At 43.9% G+C, this 18,515-nt stretch overlaps 5 protein-coding genes across 9 annotated transcripts in view; 2 read left to right on the forward strand and 3 right to left on the reverse strand.

Annotated features, from left to right (window-relative positions):
* The window catches only part of LOC106591404 (germ cell-specific gene 1-like protein), a 7,820-nt gene extending 5,726 nt beyond the window's left edge, over positions 1 to 2,094 (reverse strand). The window contains exon 1 of the mRNA XM_014182627.3: positions 625 to 2,094. Coding sequence (XP_014038102.3) covers positions 625 to 820 — 196 coding nt within the window. The 5' untranslated portion in view covers positions 821 to 2,094. The remainder of the gene's footprint in view (positions 1 to 624) is intronic.
* Positions 2,095 to 3,522: 1,428 nt separating this feature from the next.
* Positions 3,523 to 6,763, reverse strand: LOC106576885 (ubiquitin-like protein ATG12). Its single transcript, XM_014154413.3, has 4 exons — positions 6,608 to 6,763; positions 5,600 to 5,736; positions 4,500 to 4,562; positions 3,523 to 3,731 (listed from the first exon to the last, which is right to left on the reverse strand). Exons 1-4 carry the CDS (start codon positions 6,708 to 6,710, stop codon positions 3,672 to 3,674), a joined length of 363 nt encoding a protein of 120 aa, XP_014009888.1. The 5' UTR covers positions 6,711 to 6,763; the 3' UTR covers positions 3,523 to 3,671.
* LOC106576336 (isochorismatase domain-containing protein 2-like) lies at positions 6,728 to 9,140 on the forward strand. The gene is made up of 6 exons (XM_082968614.1): positions 6,728 to 6,731; positions 7,713 to 7,827; positions 8,040 to 8,256; positions 8,437 to 8,507; positions 8,646 to 8,763; positions 8,979 to 9,140. The coding sequence occupies exons 1-6, from the start codon at positions 6,728 to 6,730 to the stop codon at positions 9,042 to 9,044; spliced, it is 591 nt and encodes a 196-aa protein (XP_082824740.1). The 3' UTR covers positions 9,045 to 9,140.
* An 884-nt stretch (positions 9,141 to 10,024) lies between these two features.
* LOC106576330 (forkhead box protein J2) lies at positions 10,025 to 15,895 on the forward strand. Of its 2 annotated transcripts, none has more exons than XM_045699945.2 (9): positions 10,025 to 10,328; positions 12,157 to 12,574; positions 12,685 to 12,759; positions 13,011 to 13,223; positions 13,325 to 13,931; positions 14,036 to 14,176; positions 14,327 to 14,428; positions 14,563 to 14,913; positions 15,359 to 15,895. In XM_045699945.2, the coding sequence occupies exons 2-9, from the start codon at positions 12,251 to 12,253 to the stop codon at positions 15,460 to 15,462; spliced, it is 1,917 nt and encodes a 638-aa protein (XP_045555901.2). In that variant the 5' UTR covers positions 10,025 to 10,328; positions 12,157 to 12,250; the 3' UTR covers positions 15,463 to 15,895. The 2 variants fall into 2 exon arrangements, with proteins under 2 accessions (XP_045555901.2, XP_045555908.2); XM_045699952.2 differs by having other exon boundaries at positions 14,132 to 14,176.
* Positions 15,896 to 15,964: 69 nt separating this feature from the next.
* LOC106605818 (epsin-1) overlaps positions 15,965 to 18,515 on the reverse strand; it is a 75,143-nt gene continuing 72,592 nt past the window's right edge. For all 4 annotated transcript variants that reach the window (XM_045699928.2, XM_045699935.2, XM_045699930.2 and 1 more), the window contains 3 exons: positions 18,354 to 18,512; positions 17,902 to 18,135; positions 15,965 to 17,785 (listed from right to left, as the gene is read on the reverse strand). In XM_045699928.2, coding sequence (XP_045555884.1) covers positions 17,328 to 17,785; positions 17,902 to 18,135; positions 18,354 to 18,512 — 851 coding nt within the window. In that variant the 3' untranslated portion in view covers positions 15,965 to 17,327. The remainder of the gene's footprint in view (positions 17,786 to 17,901; positions 18,136 to 18,353; positions 18,513 to 18,515) is intronic.

Consider the following 18,515-nt stretch of genomic DNA (forward strand, 5'->3'; position numbering starts at 1 on the left):
GAAATATGTACAGTATCATAAACCTTGGGAGAATAGGGGAAGAGGCCACATAAGTGGGCCAGAACGTACTGCTGTGATGATCAACTGACAACTTTGAAAACAGTTGATTTGCAGTAAAAAAAAAAAATCAGACTGGCATCTTTTGGGTGTTTGGGAATTTGGGAGCACTTGGATGAGGGTTGTGATGGGGTTTCAACCCAAGTGGGCATGAAGAGCAAGGCAGACAATCACCGAACACACACACACAAGCATGCACACATACAGAAGACACTTTCTCTCTCACACATACACACACACAGTCAGAAGACAGCATGTCATAAATGGCTGGCAGATGTCACCATGGTGTTACAGTTGTGTTATTCTTATGTGAAACACTGTCCTTCTACTTGTCTAACACTTAGATGGGTACTTGAACCAAATGAATGCAGTTCAGACTCCCTTGTCCATCCAAACGTTTAGATAATAGCTTAGTGCTGGTAGGATCCGTAGGGCTGACTAGTGATGACAGCAACAGGATATACATATGATCACAGTGAGAGGTGGGTCAATAAATTAGGGTGTGTTGAGAGTGCCACAGGAAATGACATCACAATTACACAGGTGACAGTTACGTAGGTGGCATACCTGTGGTGTAGGGTTCACTGTTGTTCTGACCACAGTTCCTCATCTTGACCGGAGACAGGCAGAGAGGCTTGACCACCTTGTGAGTCCCTTCACACCAGTAGGAGGTGCAGAGAGCCAGGATGGACAGGGCCAGAGCCAGAGTGGTCAGGGTCAGGGACAGCAGGGAGCGGGACCGACGAGACATGTTCTCCAACATGGCCACAGGAGGGGAGAGGGGGAGGGAAGATCAAGAAGGAGGGATAGGGTGGGAGAAGAGGAAGTGTGTAGAGACTCAGGGCAGGGGAAGGAGAAGAACAGGATGATGAAAGACAGATGGACAAACGGAGGAAGATGGGATATAAGTATCAACAGCAGTATGTGAGGATGAGGTTGTTGTTGGTGATGTAGAGGATGATGAAGAAGATGATGACAGTTCTGGTGATAGATTGAAATCAGTGAAAGAGAGTTTCAAAAAGAAAGAACAGAGTAAAAAACAAGAGAAGATAAAAACAATGTAGAGAAAATATTAGAAAATGGGGACAAAGGGAAAGCAAGAATAGAGAGAGAAGGGGAAAGAGAGAGAGTTGGATAAGATTCTGTCAAGTTAAAAGAGAGATGGAAAATAACAGATGGACAGAATGGTGAAATTAACAAAGGAGAGGGGTCACACCAGGAGAAAAGAAAGGGATGGGAGGAGGACATGTCTGTCCGACCAGGACTGAAAGTTTATGCTGTTATAAATCCCTAGGGCTCTTCACTCTAACCATTCAACAGTAATGGGAGTCAATAGATCACTAGCCCCTAGCCGCCTTTCATCATAAACCTTAGAGAGCTATCGGATATGCTATCTAGATCTCTGTCACCTAACTTTTCACTCTAGTCCTACAGTGAGTTTTGATCATACAGACTTGATACAGATACTATCAGATCCAGCCGTAAAACGTGTCATCAAATGTAGAGATATTATTGGAATACATTTTGCTTTGGCGTACAAGTGTTTTACGTATGATCACATCTTAGGGCAGATACAGTATATCTTACTCATAGTAATGCTCAGGGTGACGGGTCGTACAGGTCCAAGAGTTCACTGTGCGTTTGCATTTGGTTATGGAGTAATCCATACCATTCTGTTACCTGCACCCCGTTATTAACTTTCTACTTCCTGATTAATAGGTTCTGGCCTGCCTCCACCTCTCACGGCATCCTCCTCACGACTTAAAGTAGAGGAGGAAAAAGATGGAGGGAATAAAATGTACAGATTACTTTTTTTGATGAAATCATTAGTTAAGCCTCTGATCTAAATCATTTTTCTGGTAATCCATGTTAATCTGCTCTAATCTGTTTGTGTTAGGTGTGTTAGAGTGTGAAACCCACTCTGGCTCTCTCTCACACTGTTCGTGATCCCTGCAATGTTAACACAGGATAGATTAACCAGTTAGTATGACTGCCGATCACTGTAATATCACTAGAATCTTCAAGTCAGTCTCAGTGGGAAGTATGGGTGCTGAGTGTGCTGCAGGACCCCCTGAAAAATCAGAATAAAAAAACAAGTTTAATAAAATAGTACTAGATTTACTAGTTCTGTATTAGCGGACCGATATAGCCGCCTGTAACGTGGACAAAAACCCGCATCCCCAAACTACTTCCCACGGCTATGTCCGGTGAAAAACTTTTCAGATTGAAGGTATTGTTTACATAGCCCATTATATTCAAGTTTAATACCCAACACATTCTGTAGCAGTCAATAAACTGAAATCCATTGGCATAACAAATGGGCAATGAATCAACAATAAAAAATGCTAAACACAAAATGACCTACTGTACGTTAAAAACCCAGTGCCATTTCACTACACCTGCATTTTGCTACACCCACAATAACATCTGCTAAATATGTGTATGCGACCAATAAAATGTGATTTTCCCTATAATCCTCAGTTACCTACAGCAACATTCTCTTTCAGTCATTTCAGTTGCAATATTTGTATTTTTTTAAAGGAAGGACTGGACAGTACAAGACATATAAACAACCATACAGAGCACATCAAAAAGTACATTATTCTTTTCTCCATGCCAAACTCTTAACAGCTTATTCAGTTCTAGGAACTACTAATTCTTATCCTGAAATTTGGCACCAAATCGAAACTGCATCGTTGCCTCACTACAAAAGAAACAGAAGTCTATTTTTCTCTTGAGACAACATCCATCACTACAATGCAATCTTTCTACTGCCGTCTTTTGCTGACATTTATTTTCCTCCATCACAGGCTTTCCTTCCTATCCTCTTTCGTATTTTTCTCAGTCCTCTCCGATATGCTGAGACATTTATGTTGACCAAACAATAACTTTGCACACATTTTTTGGTATTTTTGTCATCCCTGGTTTAACCCAAGTACTCTGCACTACTCCTCTCTCTAATACCCCTTTGTCAGAATGAGCAGTTATGACCCTTACCTCTCCAGCCGGATGCTCCTCTCTCTCTCTTTATCCTCCTTTCCCACTCTCTCATGCTCTAGGGCGAGTGTGAGTCCCCCGCCACACTCCTCCCTTTTCTGTCTTTCTTGGGAATTTGTGTCACAGACCCATCCCAAATCCATGTAATCCCTCTAAGTCCATCTGTTACTGTACTTTCTCCCATATCAGTCTCCCTCCCTCCCTCCCTAGTACCCCCTCTACCTTTCTTGACTAACCCCAACTCAACTTTCACCCACTCTTGGCACCATCCCATGTCATGTCATTAAAGTGTTTGTGTTTGAATTGTTGCACTCATCTCAATCTGTGTGGGGTTATATTTAGTGTAAGTATCCTAGCCGGACAGGTTATGCCCCCTGTGCAAAGCCAAATCCTGAGTCCACAGAGTGAGTTTTCATTTTCCAATTAATGTCTATAACTGTCTGGAGACAACACAGGGGACAGAGTGGGTTTACTTTATATAGTCACAATTTATTTACATTGGGTTATGTACAGCAAAACAAACAAGAAATTAGCAATGACAACATTGGTTTAGGCAAGGAAGGAGTATAAACAATATTGTGTGTGTATGCGTCTGAACTGAAAAGGGCTAAAAACTGTTAACCCCAGGCTTGAGATTTACAATAATGTAGAACAAGCTTCCCATCGCTGCCAAAACACTGAAAAACAGAGAGAGGGTAAGAGTTACTCTTTTAGAAGAATAGGAAAGGGAGCACAAAACATCAGCTGAAGTATTTAGTGGGTATTTAATAGGGACGGTCAAGGCCATGGGTCAAGATGGGGTCAAGTGGACACTAATACCCTGACCCTTAGACCAGGAGAACTGTGCCTGATAAACCTTTAGCCTTTACCCCAGTGTTAACAGGTCTGAAGAGAATTAGATAGTAAGTCATATGTGATGCTGGCTCCATCATACAGGCTTGCAATGAGCATAATGGAGCTTCTACCAAACATCTATACAGTTCCTTCTGATCTGTAAACACTGAAGGGGTAGCCTTGGGCTAGAGGCTATTTTGTAACCAAATTCTCAGAATCACCTCACATCTTTTCTCACATAGTCTTGTTTATGATATTCCAGACACCTTAATGCATACTTTTAAATTATATTATGATCTAAACATAACAATTAAATAAAAACATTTTCCTTGTTACTAGCCTCTCAATGGCTAATAGATAGCATCAGCAATCCAGGGTTTATATACATCCTTGGTGAATACTCTATGCCTGAATTGACATAACACATACAGTGGTGTACTGGCCGCAAGGAACAGTAGACCCTGTGAAGATAAGAACAGCTCCATCGCACAGGGAACTGCTCACGTAGACCTCCCTCCGGTGGTCAACTAACTTACCACAGGACAAATAGATAACAGAAAAACTGCATTTCCCAAGGCCTCCAGAAATGATTTCAAATGAAAAGTACTCACTTCAAACAGGACACCTACTTCCTGATCAGGCGAGGGAGAGAATGACTGGTTGACGTAAATGAACTGTGTGGAGAGAGATTTTTGTTATTGTTTATTATCTATTTCACTTGCCAATAAAGCCCAGAGTGAGTGAGTGAGTGAGTGAGTGAGTGAGAGTGAGTGTTTAGAATCATTGAACAAGCTGACGCACTACAGTCCCAGATGAAAGGCCACAGTGGGTGCATATCAAGGGGCCAGGATGCTTTCTCCAGTTCATACCTCAGTCACAGACAGAAGGGGTAGTCCAGACATGTCACAGGGGCTATAAAGCTGAAGCATCCGTTAAGAACGGTCAAACAGAGAAATGGTTCCAATTGTTTTTCCACCATTCATTTCTCATAGGGGATTTTAGAAACACGTAAATGAAGGGCTGCGTTTCATGTAGGCTTACCCTGGCATGACGCTTTGATAACCATGTTAATATCTCTCAGACAAGGTTACTTTTATCAATATATTCACCTCTATTTATTCTCAGATTCGAAAATGCTAATTAGCATCAAAGTAGGCACCCTGCATGACTACAAATCCCTGCACGCTTCTGCACGTCATCTCTAGCTGGCACCTTTGCTAACAGGTACATTTTAAGAAATGTTGCCAATTTATTAAATTACAACATTTAACTAACATTTGATAATTAATCCAGAGATTCTTACCTTTGCCTCAATTCGGCATTTGTAGTTCTTTATAATAGCCACATTAGCAGATAATTAGCATTTCATTTGTTGGGGGTAAATACAGGCAAATATATTGATAAAAGTCACCTTGTCTGAGAGAAGTTTTCTAAAATCCCCTATGGGAAAAATGCATGGTGGAAAAACAATTGGAACCATTTCCCTGTTTGATCGCTAGGTTTTATGGGTATAATGACTCATACTGTGATACTCTATAGGATCGTGCTAGGCTTTACTTGTTCCCACTGTAAAACGACACAGATGAACCACCTTAGGTTAGTTCTAAATATCTTTGCCCCATTGGTGCATATACCAGAGGTATCACCTGTCCACTTCCTCTAGCTGAAGGGAAGGAGACAACTATTGAGGAGCACACACACAATAACTCACCAGTTGTTCATTGGCCTCCATCTTGAGGAATCGAGAGATGAACTGAGAGAGTGATTGCACTGTCCTCCCTTTCTCTACTGACCATTTCTTTGTCTTCATGATGGGGGTGTCTCCTACTGCCTTCAACAACACATCAACTAGGGAGAGAAGGAGGAAGGGAGAATGAGAGAGAGACAGAATACATGTATATTTTGCATAATAGACTGCTAGACTAAAGTTAATGCCCTGATCTGTGTTATCAAATCAAATTGTATTGGTCACATACACATGATTAGCAGATGTTATTGCAAGTGTAGCGAAAAGCTTGTGCTTCTAGTTCCGACAGTGCCGCAATATCTAACATGTAATCTAACAATTCCACAACAAGTACCTAATAGACACAAATCTAAGTAAAGGAATGGAATAAGAATATATACATATAAATATATGGATGGGCAATGACAGAGCGGCATAGGAAAGATGCAATAGATGGTATAAAATGCAATATATACATATGAGATGAGTGATGGAAGATATGTAAACATTATTAAAGTGGCATTATTAAAGTGACTAGTGATCGATGTATTAGCCACATAACCTAATTTTGCAACCTAAACTATCATAGGTTTGCAGCTATGTTATAGTCAGCTGGAAAAATAGGTAGATCTTGGACTGTGAAATCATTATGATCATGACACACGCCGTAACGTCTGAAAATAGATTTTGGCATGTTCTGTGTAGTAAGAAATAAAAAAAGATGTCTCAGCCTTAAACATGCTTTTATAACGTGTTAAAGTAAGAGGTAACATAGTTTGAAATGCAAGATAAACGTTAACGATTCACCCAGAGCCCGCCCTACTTAATGTCTGGGCATTCCTGACCATCGATTCGCTGTTTACAAAATTGTTTCAATTCTATTGACTGAGACAACTGTCAATCAACCTCTTCCGGGTCAGTTTGCTTGTAAACAGAAAGCACGATATCTTACTGTAAATTTAAATGTGAGTCAAACAGTCTCTCATAATTTACTTTTTTTCTTCTCGTCTGCCGTCCCCAAGTCTTCCGTAGGCTGTTGTGGGGTTGAAGGCTCATCTTTTTGCGTTTCTGTAGGAGACTCTGCGTTGTCAGACATCCTCAGCAGTCCTTATCATGAGTGTGTGCACTAGATTCTGACGCGCACTCGTTATGGGGAAAACGCTGCATGCTATTGGCCGAAACCAATGTCAATGCTCAATGCATCTCATTCGATTGGTGTATAGGATGTTGTGGCGTTGTAAACAGTGGTCGTAGTTGACAGTTGATCTCGTGGTGTTTCCATCTATTCGTGAATTGTTGAGGTGTGCTGTCAATGCACAGAAAAAAAAAAAATGTATGAAATGTATGCATTCACTACTGTAAGTCGCTCTGGATAAGAGCGTCTGCTAAATGACTAAAATGTAAATGTAAATGTAATGCAATTATCGCTGTCTCTGTTTAGCCAATATTTTTTACAGCTTGATCTAGCAATCAATGTCTAATTCTATGACAGTCTCGGTCCTTTATTTCACATGCTGAATGTTGGCTGTGTACTGTTTATGTAACCCCGTTTACTCTGTCATAAATCTAAAATGTTTCTAGATTTTGCTAATAAGGAGGGGGCGTCAACTGTCCGGCAGCTGTAGAAAGTTGGACCTTCAAGTTCAACCATTCCACACGTCGAACCCCCACTATCAACAGTACGTTTGAGCCTTTTGCCGTTTCTATACCAATTTAATGCTTATTTACTTTCTTTTGATAGGCATTCCTGGACATGCATTCCTTTAAAGTTGACATGCATTGAAAACATTACAGTGAAATATCAAAATCTGCAATATCTATGACATCATACGAATTCCCTATGAGCATACCCACTGTATACATACAAATACAGCATGACATTAAAATAATTACATGCATTGAATCCTCTTGTTGTCTTGTCTGTGTCTTGAGTTGAATAAACAAATGTTGAGAGTTGAGAACATGATTTTGCTGTCACAAATGTTTTCTGTCACATTCCTCTGAATCTGATCCATTGAGCACCCTTTTGACGTAGTACTTCTTCCAGACTATTCTATTCTCTCCCTTTTCTCACTACATATTGCTCTCTCGGTGGCAGGGATTTGCAAACTGTCAACAAAGGGCTCAGTGCTCTTACTGTGTGACATGCAGGAGAAGTTCAGACCCAACATCTTCCAGTTCACCAACATCGTCAGCAACGCAGCCAGACTGCTACACACACACACACACACACACACACACACACACACACACACACACACACACACACACACACACACACACACACACACACACACACACACACACACACACACACACACACACACACACTCATATTCATACAGCTCATTACAAGTTAAAGTTGTTGCCACCCACATAGCAGCATAACAAATTCAATGTGTGTGTGTGTGTGTGTCCCCACACCCCAGGCGGCCCATGTTCTGGGCATCCCCCCCATAGTGACAGAGCAGTACCCTAAAGGCCTGGGTCCCACGGTGCCTGAGCTAGAAGCTGGGGACCTAACAGCCCACGCCAAGACCAAGTTCACAATGATGATAGAGCCAGTGGAGAAGGAGCTCAAAGCCCTGGGAGATCCCAAGATAGCCATCCTCTGTGGGATAGAGACACAGGCCTGCATCGCGGTGAGACCACAGGGTCAGATATGACTGGAATTGGTCCCTAAGCTCAGATCTGTGATCAAGTTTTTCCCTACCCTACCTGAATCTGGAGCCTTGTTCAGATTGACCCTTGGGAACAAGTTCATAATTAATTGAATTTACTGTAAATAGTGCTCATCTATCTGCTATTCTCCCACTAATTAGTGCACGACCTTTGACCTGCTGGAGAAGGGTATGGAGGTCCATATCGTGGCTGATGCCGTCTCGTCCAGAAGGTACTACTGTGTTCCCTACTATTTCTCTTCAACATGACAATACTGTTTTTCTTCAATGACATAATATGCTCACATTTTCACTGGTTAAACATTTCTGGTGCTGAGATATTCTTTTCCCTTCTCTATTTCTATCTCCAGTCAGACAGGCCGGTTGTTTGCCCTGTCCCGGTTGAGGCAGAGTGGAGCCTTCCTGACCACCACAGAGGCCGTCCTACTACAGCTAGTGCAAGATGCCAAACACAACAACTTTAGAGAGGTACTGTACCATGTGACCTCCACCTTTCAGAATACAGACACTGCCTATTGTCTTATCAGTTAGTGTTGTGATTACACAATGCCACTCAGCCTGTTACATGGTAATTACATAGGTTATTTCACAAGTCGTTACTCTTGTATAAGCCTATGTAATGTGAATAGTATCCAGCAGTGGATGAATCTGGAATGTTCATGTGATCATGTTTCCTTCCACAGATCCAGAAGCTGTTGGTCCAGCCGTCCCCTGACACAGCCCTGCTAGCCTTCTTCAGCTCTCTGTAGAGAAGACAAGCTCCTTCCTGTTGTCTGTGAATGCATCTGAAACACTGTGTGAACACAAGTACGGAAATAAACCCATGCTGCTGTTTTCCATGCTGACTGCTGAATGTTGATCATCTTTGAAATGGGGGGTATGGAGAAGGGAGCGTATATAGGAGCCCTTTGATGACATCATATTACTGTTGTGAGTTTTGCTTTGCTCTGTGTATGCTGGTAGGCTTACATCTCTTTCCTACTCCAAATCACATTTTATTTGTCACTTGCTTGGTAAAGAACAGGTGGAGGCTAACAGTGAAATGGTTTCTTAAGGGCCCTTCCCAACAATGCAGAGAGAAAAAAAAATAGAAATAGTAGAACAATAATAACAAAAGGTACATCATGAGTAATAATAACTTTGCTATATACACAGGGTTCTAGTACTGAATCGATGTGCATGAGTACAAAGTAATTGAGGTAAATATGTACATATAGGTAAAGGTAGGGATAAAGTGACTAGGCAACGGGATAGATAATAAACTAACAGCAGTGTATGTGATGAGTGAAGAGTTTGTGCAAAAAGGGTCAATGCATATATTCCAGGTAGCTATTGGTTAAGTATTTAGCTAACTATTTAGCAGTCTCATAGCCTGGGGTAGAGGCTGTTCAGGGTCCTGTTGGTTTCAGAGTTGGTGCATCGGTACTGCTTGCCGTACGGTAGCACAGAGAACAGTCTGACTTGGGAGGCTGGAGTCTTTGACCATTTTTAGGGCTTTCCTCTGACACTTCCACTCCACCTTCTACAGTCCACAGGGGAGAGATGAGACAGAGGACTAGGTAAAAGTTCATAAATTATCCTATAGACACTGGAATAAGGTCACTTGTATTTTCACTCTTAACACCCCACGGAATTGAGGTATGGTAATCTAATCCTAGAACTGTGGCAACTTCCTCAAGCAGACAAGGGGTGTAGACAACCCTTGAGAGGCGGAGGAACAGAATCTGTGATGTCACAGAGGGGGAGGAGTGGATGACCTCATTCAGGGGCAGACTGAAAGGGAGGGGAAGAAAGAGAGGGAGAGAAAAAGGAAGCAGTCTGCTATACATTTTTTTTCTCCACACTGAAACTTTCAAAAAGAGAAAAGAAAATAAGAGAGCCGGTGAGGATCAACCGATTGGGAATGAGAGCGAGAGATAAAGAAATAGGGAGGAATAACACTAACCTGACACTGAGTGTCGTGCACAACTGATGAGACCATCAAATATTACGTGTTTGAGGCCTTGGGGCCTTCATTGACCAAGGAGGGAGAGGTAAGTCAGTCACTCTTACTCCTAACTAAACAGAAAACTATAAACAAACACTTGAAGAGCTAAGACACATAGCAAAGTCAGTCTCTATTGTGAGTGTTATACAGTGGGGGAAAAAAGTATTTGATCCCCTGCTGATTTTGTACGTTTTCCCACTGACAAAGAAATTATCAGTCTATAATGTTAATAATAATAGGTTTATATGAACAGTGAGAGACAGAATAACAACAAAAAAATCCAGAAAAACGCATGTCAAAAATGTTATAAATTATTTGCATTTTAATGAGGGAAATAAGTATTTAACCCCTCTGCAAAACATGACTTAGTACTTGGTGGCAAAACCATTGTTGGCAATCACAGAGGTCAGACGTTTCTTGTAGTTGGCCACCAGGTTTGCACACATCTCAGGAGGGATTTTGCCCCACTCCTCTTTGCAGATCTTCTCCAAGACATTAAGGTTTCGAGGCTGATGTTTGGCAACTCGAACCTTCAGCTCCCTCCACAGATTTTCTACGGGATTAAGGTCTGGAGACTGGCTAGGCCACTCCAGGACCTTAATGCGCTTCTTCTTGAGCCACTCCTTTGTTGCCTTGGCCGTGTGTTTTTGGTCATTGTCATGCTGAAATACCCATCCACGACCCATTTTCAATGCCCTGGCTGAGTGAAGGAGGTTCTCACCCAAGATTTGACGGTACATGGCCCCGTCCATTGTCCCTTTGATGCGGGGAAGTTGTCCTGTCCCCTTAGCAGAAAAACACCCCCAAAGCATAATGTTTCCACCTCCATGTTTGACGGTGGGGATGGTGTTCTTGGGGTCATAGGCAGCATTCCTCCTCCAAACACGGCGAGTTGAGTTGATGCCAAAGAGTTCCATTTTGGTCTCATCTGAGCACAACACTTTCACCCAGTCGTCCTCTGAATCATTCAGTTGTTCACTGGCAAACTTCAGACGGGCATGTATATGTATTTTCTTGAGCAGGGGGACCTTGCGGGCCCTGCTGGATTTCAGTCCTTCATGGCGTAGTGTGTCACCAATTGTTTTCTTGGTGACTATGGTCCCAGCTGCCTTGAGATCATTGACAAGATACTCCCGTGTAGTTCTGGGCTGATTCCTCACCGTTCTCATGATCATTGCAACTCCATGAGGTGAGATCTTGCATGGAGCCCCAGTCCGAGGGATATTGACAGTTCTTTTGTGTTTCTTCCATTTGCGAATAATCGCACCAAATGTTGTCACCTTCTCACCAAGCTGCTTGGCGATGGTCTTGTAGCCCATTCCAGCCTTGTGTAGGTCTACAATCTTGTCCCTGACATCCTTGGAGAGCTCTTTGGTCTTGGCCATGGTGGAGAGTTTGGAATCTGATTGATTGATTGCTTCTGTGGACAGGTGTCTTTTATACAGGTAACAAGCTGCGGTTAGGCGCACTCCCTTTAAGAGTGTGCTCCTAATCTCAGCTCGTTATCTGTATAAAAGACACCTGGGAGCCAGAAATCTTTCTGATTGAGAGGGGGTCAAATACTTATTTCCCTCATTAAAATGCAAATCAATTTATAACATTTTTGACATGCGTTCTTCTCAATATTTTTGTTGTTATTCTGTCTCTCACTGTTCAAATAAACCTACCATTAAAATTATAGACTGATCCTTTCTTTGTCTGTGGGCAAACATACATACTTTTTTGCCCCACTGTAGTTCCATTGAAACACAACATGTGAAATGTAAACAACACCATCTAAAACTGCAGTGCTGATGACAGTAGTGCATTACTGTGGTGAGTCTTACTGTAATGTTGTTCTATAGAACTGTTGTTTTACATGTTATATTCTACAGCAGGTGGGCACTTCTGGTCCTGGAGGGTTGCAGTGTGTGCAGGCTTTTATTCCAACCCTCAGAGCCCTGACAGAGAGAGAGAGAGGGAGAGAGCATGTCTTCTAACTTGGACTCCAGTCTAACCAGCATAGACTGGCTCCCCCAGCTGGGAATCAGCTCACTGCGATCAGGAAGAGAGAGAGGAGTAGAAGAGGGGGAGAGAAAGAAAGAGAGAGGGAGGGAGAGAAGTGATCTTCCTCCACCCATCCCTGCCCCCTTTCCTTCCTCTGGATCCAAAGCCAAGCCCCCTCACAGCTATGCCACCCTCATCGCTATGGCAATAGGCGCAGCCCCCGGCAGGAAGTTGAGTTTGAATGACATCTACATGTGGATCAGTGACATGTTCCCCTACTACAGCAGATCCGGCAGGGGATGGAAGGTGCAGTAATCAGAAATACTCCAAACACTCCATGTGCAAACTGTCCAAAGTCAATTATCCAAAATGATAGTGTTACTGCAATACATGTTCATGCTGATTTTGCCTCCCAGAACTCCATCCGCCATAACCTGTCCCTCAATAAATGCTTCCGGAAGGTTCCTCGACCCCAAAGTGACCCTGGGAAGGTGAGTCATTCTAAAAACATTCAAACAGGGCCAGTGAATGTTTCAAACGGCCACACTGTTGCCACGTGAAGACATTAGTGGCCAGTGCACTCAGTGATCCACTGTTTTCTGTGAAATACGATACATAGGCTAGAAATAGATAAAAGCATGATATTTCAAAATATACTGAATATATTATAGTTTCATACTTTTTTGTACTTTTGTAGTAATACTTATAAATTGTGAGAACCCTCCACCTCTTGTGTTTCCAGGGTTCCTATTGGATGATGGACGGCCCCTCAGAGCCCAATCCGTTGAGAGGAACCAAGCGTCCGTATCCAGCTGAAGAGGAGGAGGGGTCCATCCAGGTCCCCAATGTCTCAGTGATGCAGGCAGAGAAACAGCATTCACCCCAGACAGACCATTATACACCTTTAGCATCGCCACAGGAACCTAGTCAACAACTATCCCCCCCACCATGCAAGGTAGAGTAAGTTCAGTCCCAACAAATGTATCCAGTAGATTGATAAAGATCATGGGTTTTACAACCAAATAACAAGCTGTTGTTATCACCTTGGTTCCACAGCAACGGCCACCCTATATGCAGTCCCCTGTCTCCTCTCTCCCTGTCCCCCATGAGACTGTCTCCCCATCTACTGCCTCTGCTACTCTCCCTTCTCTTTCTGTCCCTCACTCTTTCCCCTCTCTTTCTGTCCCTCACTCTCTCCCCTCTCTTTCTATCCCTCACTCTCTCCCCTCTCTTTCTGTCCCTCACTCTCTCCCCTCTCTTTCTGTCCCTCACTCTCTCCCCTCTCTTTCTATCCCTCACTCTCTCCCCTCTCTTTCTGTCCCTCACTCTCTCCCCTCTCTTTCTATCCCTCACTCTCTCCCCTCTCTTTCTGTCCCTCACTCTCTCCCCTCTCTTTCTACCTCTCACTCTACTGTCTCCTCTTCTGTCTCCCCTCAAACTCTTCCTTCTTCTGTTCCCGCTCTCTCGGTTCCCACTCTCTCTGTTCCCGCTTTCTCTGTTCCCTCTCTTTCTGTCCCATCTCTTTCTGTTGCCCCCACCTACGCCTCGTCTCACTCCTGTGATCCCCTTCTCCGTTTCTCCTTCTCTGATCTGAACCTGCCAGACCTCTACACCTCCTTCCAGTCCCTCTGCAGAAGCGTCAGGGAGAGAGTGGCCTCGCAATGTACGTTCTCTCTCACTTTCTAAATGACTGTTTTTATACATATGTCTGTGCTGTCAGAGAATCTGTGTATGTGAATGTTTAACTCTCTCTCTCTCTCTCTGTAGCGGACGTGGGTCCCTTATTTTTGTTGACCAATGACAGTACCCCACTGCACACCCCAACCCTCCCCCCTCTCTCCCCTCACCCTGTACCCTCTGTAGCGCCCGGGCCTCCTCCTGAGGCAGACAGACTGTCTCACAGCAGTGGTGATTATAACAACTCAACACCTGAACACCTTAGCACTTCAAAAACCTATTCAAATGTGGCTGTAGGCTTGTCACTGCACTATGTGAATATGATACAGTAACTAACTCTTTGACAACCTATACCACCTCTCTCTCTGTTTGTCTCTGTAGTGGTGCCAGCAGACTGGTTCAGTACTACAGACACTCTGAAGGAGAGCTTTAGGGTCGCCAGCAGTCTGGACTGGGCCAACATTGACCTCACTAGCCACCCAGGTCACTTAACAAACTACATGATAATTATAGATCAATGCTACCCATTGTTTCTATTGACAAGAATAGTTATCACATTAACAATCTTCCTCTTTCTCCCTGCTATTTGTTTTTTCCCTCCTCCCTCTCTCCTCCAGACCTCCTGGAGAGCATGCGCCAGGCCGAGCTCTGTGATTGGGCGCTGGAGCCGACGCTTTTCACTTCGCTCTGTGATTCGTTGAACCGTTTCTTCACTCAGAAGGGCCTAATTGGCTCGTCCTCCGGTAACAACTCCCCATTGGGCCACGGTGCCCCTCAATCTCTGCTCCTCCCACCCCTTACTCACAACACCCCCACCCTGGCCAGCCTGACCCACCCCTCTCCCCTGGCCTACCCCCCCCTGGTCCCCCCTTCCAGCAGTGGGCAGCCCCCCAGGAGGCCCCTCCACCCCCAAACTCAGGGTGTACAGAGGCCCCACCTGACCCAACCTGGAGCTCCTCAGACCAATGGTGAGACCTCAGCCACAAGACACCTTTGTAAACTATTGACAGTATTTTAGCTCTACAACTTCCAGTACACAGTAGTGGTGTTTTGGCTCAATGGTGCAGGTTGGGATTATTTAGTCAAATATAGTATCACTGATGTAATCAAAAGGCTTCCTTTCCTTGTTGCTTCCTGTTTCCTTGCCTTCCTTGGCCTCATTACCACTAATGTAACAGGAACAGAGCTGGGTTGGGATGGTAAGGTGGAAAGTCCACCCCAGTCACATCATGACGTCACATAGTGAAGGAGATGAGGAAACAGGAAGTGATAATAGGGAAGTGAACATTAAACTGCTTTGAAAGGGACTTGAGTTGTACTCCTTGTATTAGTCTGAGGTCTGTGCAGTAGTTTCTTAGTCAACAAAGGAGGCTTATGATAGTGTCTTCTCTCCACTCACGCTCTCTCACACAGCTGGGGTCCAACTTCAACCTAAACCCCGTCCCCCTATGAAACATCTCCATAACAACAGCGAGGAGATCCAAGATGACTTTGACTGGGACTCTCTGATCGCCTGACAGAGTGGATTCTGTTTGCACCACGATTCCATCCAGGAAGTCTACTGGATCAGTGCTGCCCGCTGGCACAGATCTAGGATCAGCTTACTCTCCCCAAAACGAACCTGGACCACTGGGAGGAAACATGCAAAACTAAATTTAGATCAGTATCTAGGGGAAACTTCCTCCTACTCCAAGGGCCCTCCCATACAAAACACTACACCCTATGTTCAGCTGCCTCACCACACACTACTCTTCACAGTGAGGATGGTCATTGGTACATTATGATTGAATGCAGTATTGCTATAGTGAAATGGTTTAAAGTTTTTTGGTTCCTACTTATTTTCTGCAATTGTATCCCTATCTGGAAGTCTTCACAGAAGCTTCTGGACATGCATATATCCTCCAACTGACAGAGGAGACTTCATATGTTAATAAAATACTAGAAAATGAATCCTTGTCCCAGTTTCTCCCTGTCCAACAGCATTGGAACATCAAACACACAGAACACCAGACAGACAGATTTACCGTTAGGAAACGTACCCTTTGTGGATTTATTTTATTTCTTAAATTTCTTTATTTTTTTTTATTTTACTTTTCAGATGTGAATGTTCACAGTTAACACCACACAAAATGTGACCTTACCCAATAAAAGAGATCTTTTAGTTGATATAAAATAACAATCAATTCATCAAACCAAATGAAAAGAAACAGCAAGGAGCAAGTCATCAAGTCCCCTGTTGTTTCACTTCTTTCATTCATTGAATTAAGTCTTTTTAAAAAGAAGCATCTGTAGCTCTCCCCCCGTAGGAGCGAGGGACAGAAAGGAAAGGAGGGTCCAGTCATGTCGAGAGACACCTGCAGACTAGGCATCCTGTATGAAAGAGTGAGAAAGACTAATGCTTCCGATTAATACAAAATGTGTGAAATAAAATTGGCAGAAAAATGTGACCCTTATAATACCTCATTTGAAATCCCAACATTACATAGCATTGATACAAGTGACAATTTTTAAAAACAAAAATAATAGATTTGTATCTTGCTGAAATAAGAGAGGACGCAGGATGAATGGAGACAGAGACACATTCACTCACACACTCTTCCACACAACACATTTACAAAACACATCCCATCTCTCCTCAACCAATTCAATAGATGCCCTCTTTAGATTTCCATAACAATCAGTAAGAAAAAATAAGCATTTGATTTAATGGCATAATTGCGTAATTTCTTTCCCCTTGTTTATTCATTTCCAGGAGCAGAAAAAAATTGAAATAAATTACATTAAATAAAAAATAGAACAGCTATTGAATGATTTTACTATATTGTGGCTGAAATGTTAATGCCAGTTTTTTCAGTCCAAATCGTTCTCAGGAGTTTTTTAAAATAAAATCCTCCTTCAGTCCTCCTCTTTTCAGACAAAGAAAGGAAGAGGCGGGTACAGGAATTTGTTTGTGTTTCAGTTTGTTAGTGGCCATGTCCCCATCTCTGTCAGTGCAATAATACAATATTATATCAGAGTGACATTACTGATGAAGCCTAACTCTCAAACACCCACCTTTATTTCAGAAAGGACTGAAAGAAACCAAAACGCATTAAAACTAAATAAAAATAAATAAACCTCTATTTCCCTCCCGCTACATCCCACTGAAATGAACCAAAATATTTTTGTTGTTGAAATTCATCTGAGCTAGGAGAAAAATACATGTAAATGCTTCTGAAAGAAAATAACAAATTCAGATGTTCTTTTTTCTTCTTTAAATATAGAGATGAACACGTTTCTATTTGGAAACAGAAATAGTTTGTGTTGAAGGAGGATCGCTCTGGGGGGGCGGGGCAGGGCCTGGATTGGGTGTTGAAGAGGAAGGGGGAGTGCCGAAACGCCCTCAAAGAAGAAAGGGATTGGTGCTGGTGCCCGTCACTCCTGCCCCTCCCACTGCTCCCCCGGCTCCCATCACTCCAGCTGCCCCCGTAGGCCCCCCAAAATTCAGCTGCGGGGGCAGGGCCCCTCCGGGCCCCATGAAGTGAGAGGACCCAGGAGGACCCATGGGTGAGAGCCCGCCGTAGGGGGACATTCCCATGGGGCTCTGCATCATGCCCATCCCAAGGCCTGGTGCTCCCATACCCATAGGCCCCATGCCCATGCCAGGGTATGCCATGGGGTTGGGTGGTACAGGGCTGGTGCGGAGGCCGCTGAGGCCCAGTGTGGAGGGCTGTGGGGAGATGGAGGACATGGGGGCGGCTGCGCCAAACGGGTTGGAGGTGGGGGGTGGCGTCGGGGAAACGCCCCTGCTGGAGATTGTGCTGCCCGGGGTGACTGCCATCCCAGGGGCTGAAGACGAGGCTGGAGAGGAGAGAATACTTAAATCAATGAACTTTCCTTTCATTTATTACAAACACAAAGTGCTTAAAAATGTGTGTGTGTGTATTTATGTGCTTATGTGTGTGTGTTATCAGTACCTGTGGTCTGGAGGAAGGGGTTGTGTGTTGAAGAGGAGATTGATGGAGGAGGAGGTTGTTTAGGTTTGGGTTTAGAAGACACCAGTGAGTCCAGATCCACCAAAGATGCGTTGGGCCCCAGGAACGACTCGGGGGTCTTACGGACAGGAAGTGAAGAGCACAGAGATGTGAGGTCAAAGGGCACCGGAGAACCCGCACTATCGCCCGTTAACTGACCTCGTAGTTCTGGGTGTCCTATAGACCGAGAGACAGATAGAGTGAAGGTGAACATGGAGTACTGTATTTATAGTGACTAACCAGATTAGACACCACAGCATTATACCATTATTACTGAGGGAGGATGGAATGCAAGACAACTGTGTTTGTGGGTGGGTGAATGGGGTGGGGTGGGGTCAATGAGCATCTCATCCACATGTCCTTGCCATTATGTGTCAGTGTGTGTGTGGCTGTACCTGTGCCATTAGTGTGTTTGGCGGAGTCGCTCCATGGGTCAGAGGTGATGATGGGGTCAACCCCGTCCCCAGCCCAGGGGTCTATTGGCCCCCCAAAAGAGGAGGTGGTGGAGAGGGGCACAGAGGGGCCCCAGGGGTCGACACTGGGGGGGGTCACAGCTA

This window comes from Salmo salar, chromosome 02 (assembly GCF_965601325.2).
Source record: "Salmo salar chromosome 02, fSalSal1, whole genome shotgun sequence".
Taxonomy (NCBI): Eukaryota; Metazoa; Chordata; class Actinopteri; order Salmoniformes; family Salmonidae; genus Salmo; species Salmo salar.

What these genes read in the sequence shown, in the direction of transcription:
- LOC106576885 (XM_014154413.3), bottom strand. Translation starts at nt 6,710, where the DNA reads ATGTCTGACAACGCAGAGTCTCCTACAGAAACGCAAAAAGATGAGCCT. An exon ending in TGGAGGCCAATGAACAACTG is followed by an intron (nt 4,563 to 5,599) that starts GTGAGTTATTGT and finishes CTCTCCACACAG; the next exon opens with TTCATTTACGTCAACCAGTC. An exon ending in AAGTAGGTGTCCTGTTTGAA is followed by an intron (nt 3,732 to 4,499) that starts GTGAGTACTTTT and finishes TCTGTTTTTCAG; the next exon opens with TGTTTTGGCAGCGATGGGAA.
- LOC106576336 (XM_082968614.1), top strand. An exon ending in AGACACAGGCCTGCATCGCG is followed by an intron (nt 8,257 to 8,436) that starts GTGAGACCACAG and finishes CCCACTAATTAG; the next exon opens with TGCACGACCTTTGACCTGCT. An exon ending in AACACAACAACTTTAGAGAG is followed by an intron (nt 8,764 to 8,978) that starts GTACTGTACCAT and finishes TTCCTTCCACAG; the next exon opens with ATCCAGAAGCTGTTGGTCCA.
- LOC106576330 (XM_045699945.2), top strand. Translation starts at nt 12,251, where the DNA reads ATGTCTTCTAACTTGGACTCCAGTCTAACCAGCATAGACTGGCTCCCC. An exon ending in GATCCGGCAGGGGATGGAAG is followed by an intron (nt 12,575 to 12,684) that starts GTGCAGTAATCA and finishes TTTGCCTCCCAG; the next exon opens with AACTCCATCCGCCATAACCT. An exon ending in TGGAGCTCCTCAGACCAATG is followed by an intron (nt 14,914 to 15,358) that starts GTGAGACCTCAG and finishes TCTCTCACACAG; the next exon opens with CTGGGGTCCAACTTCAACCT.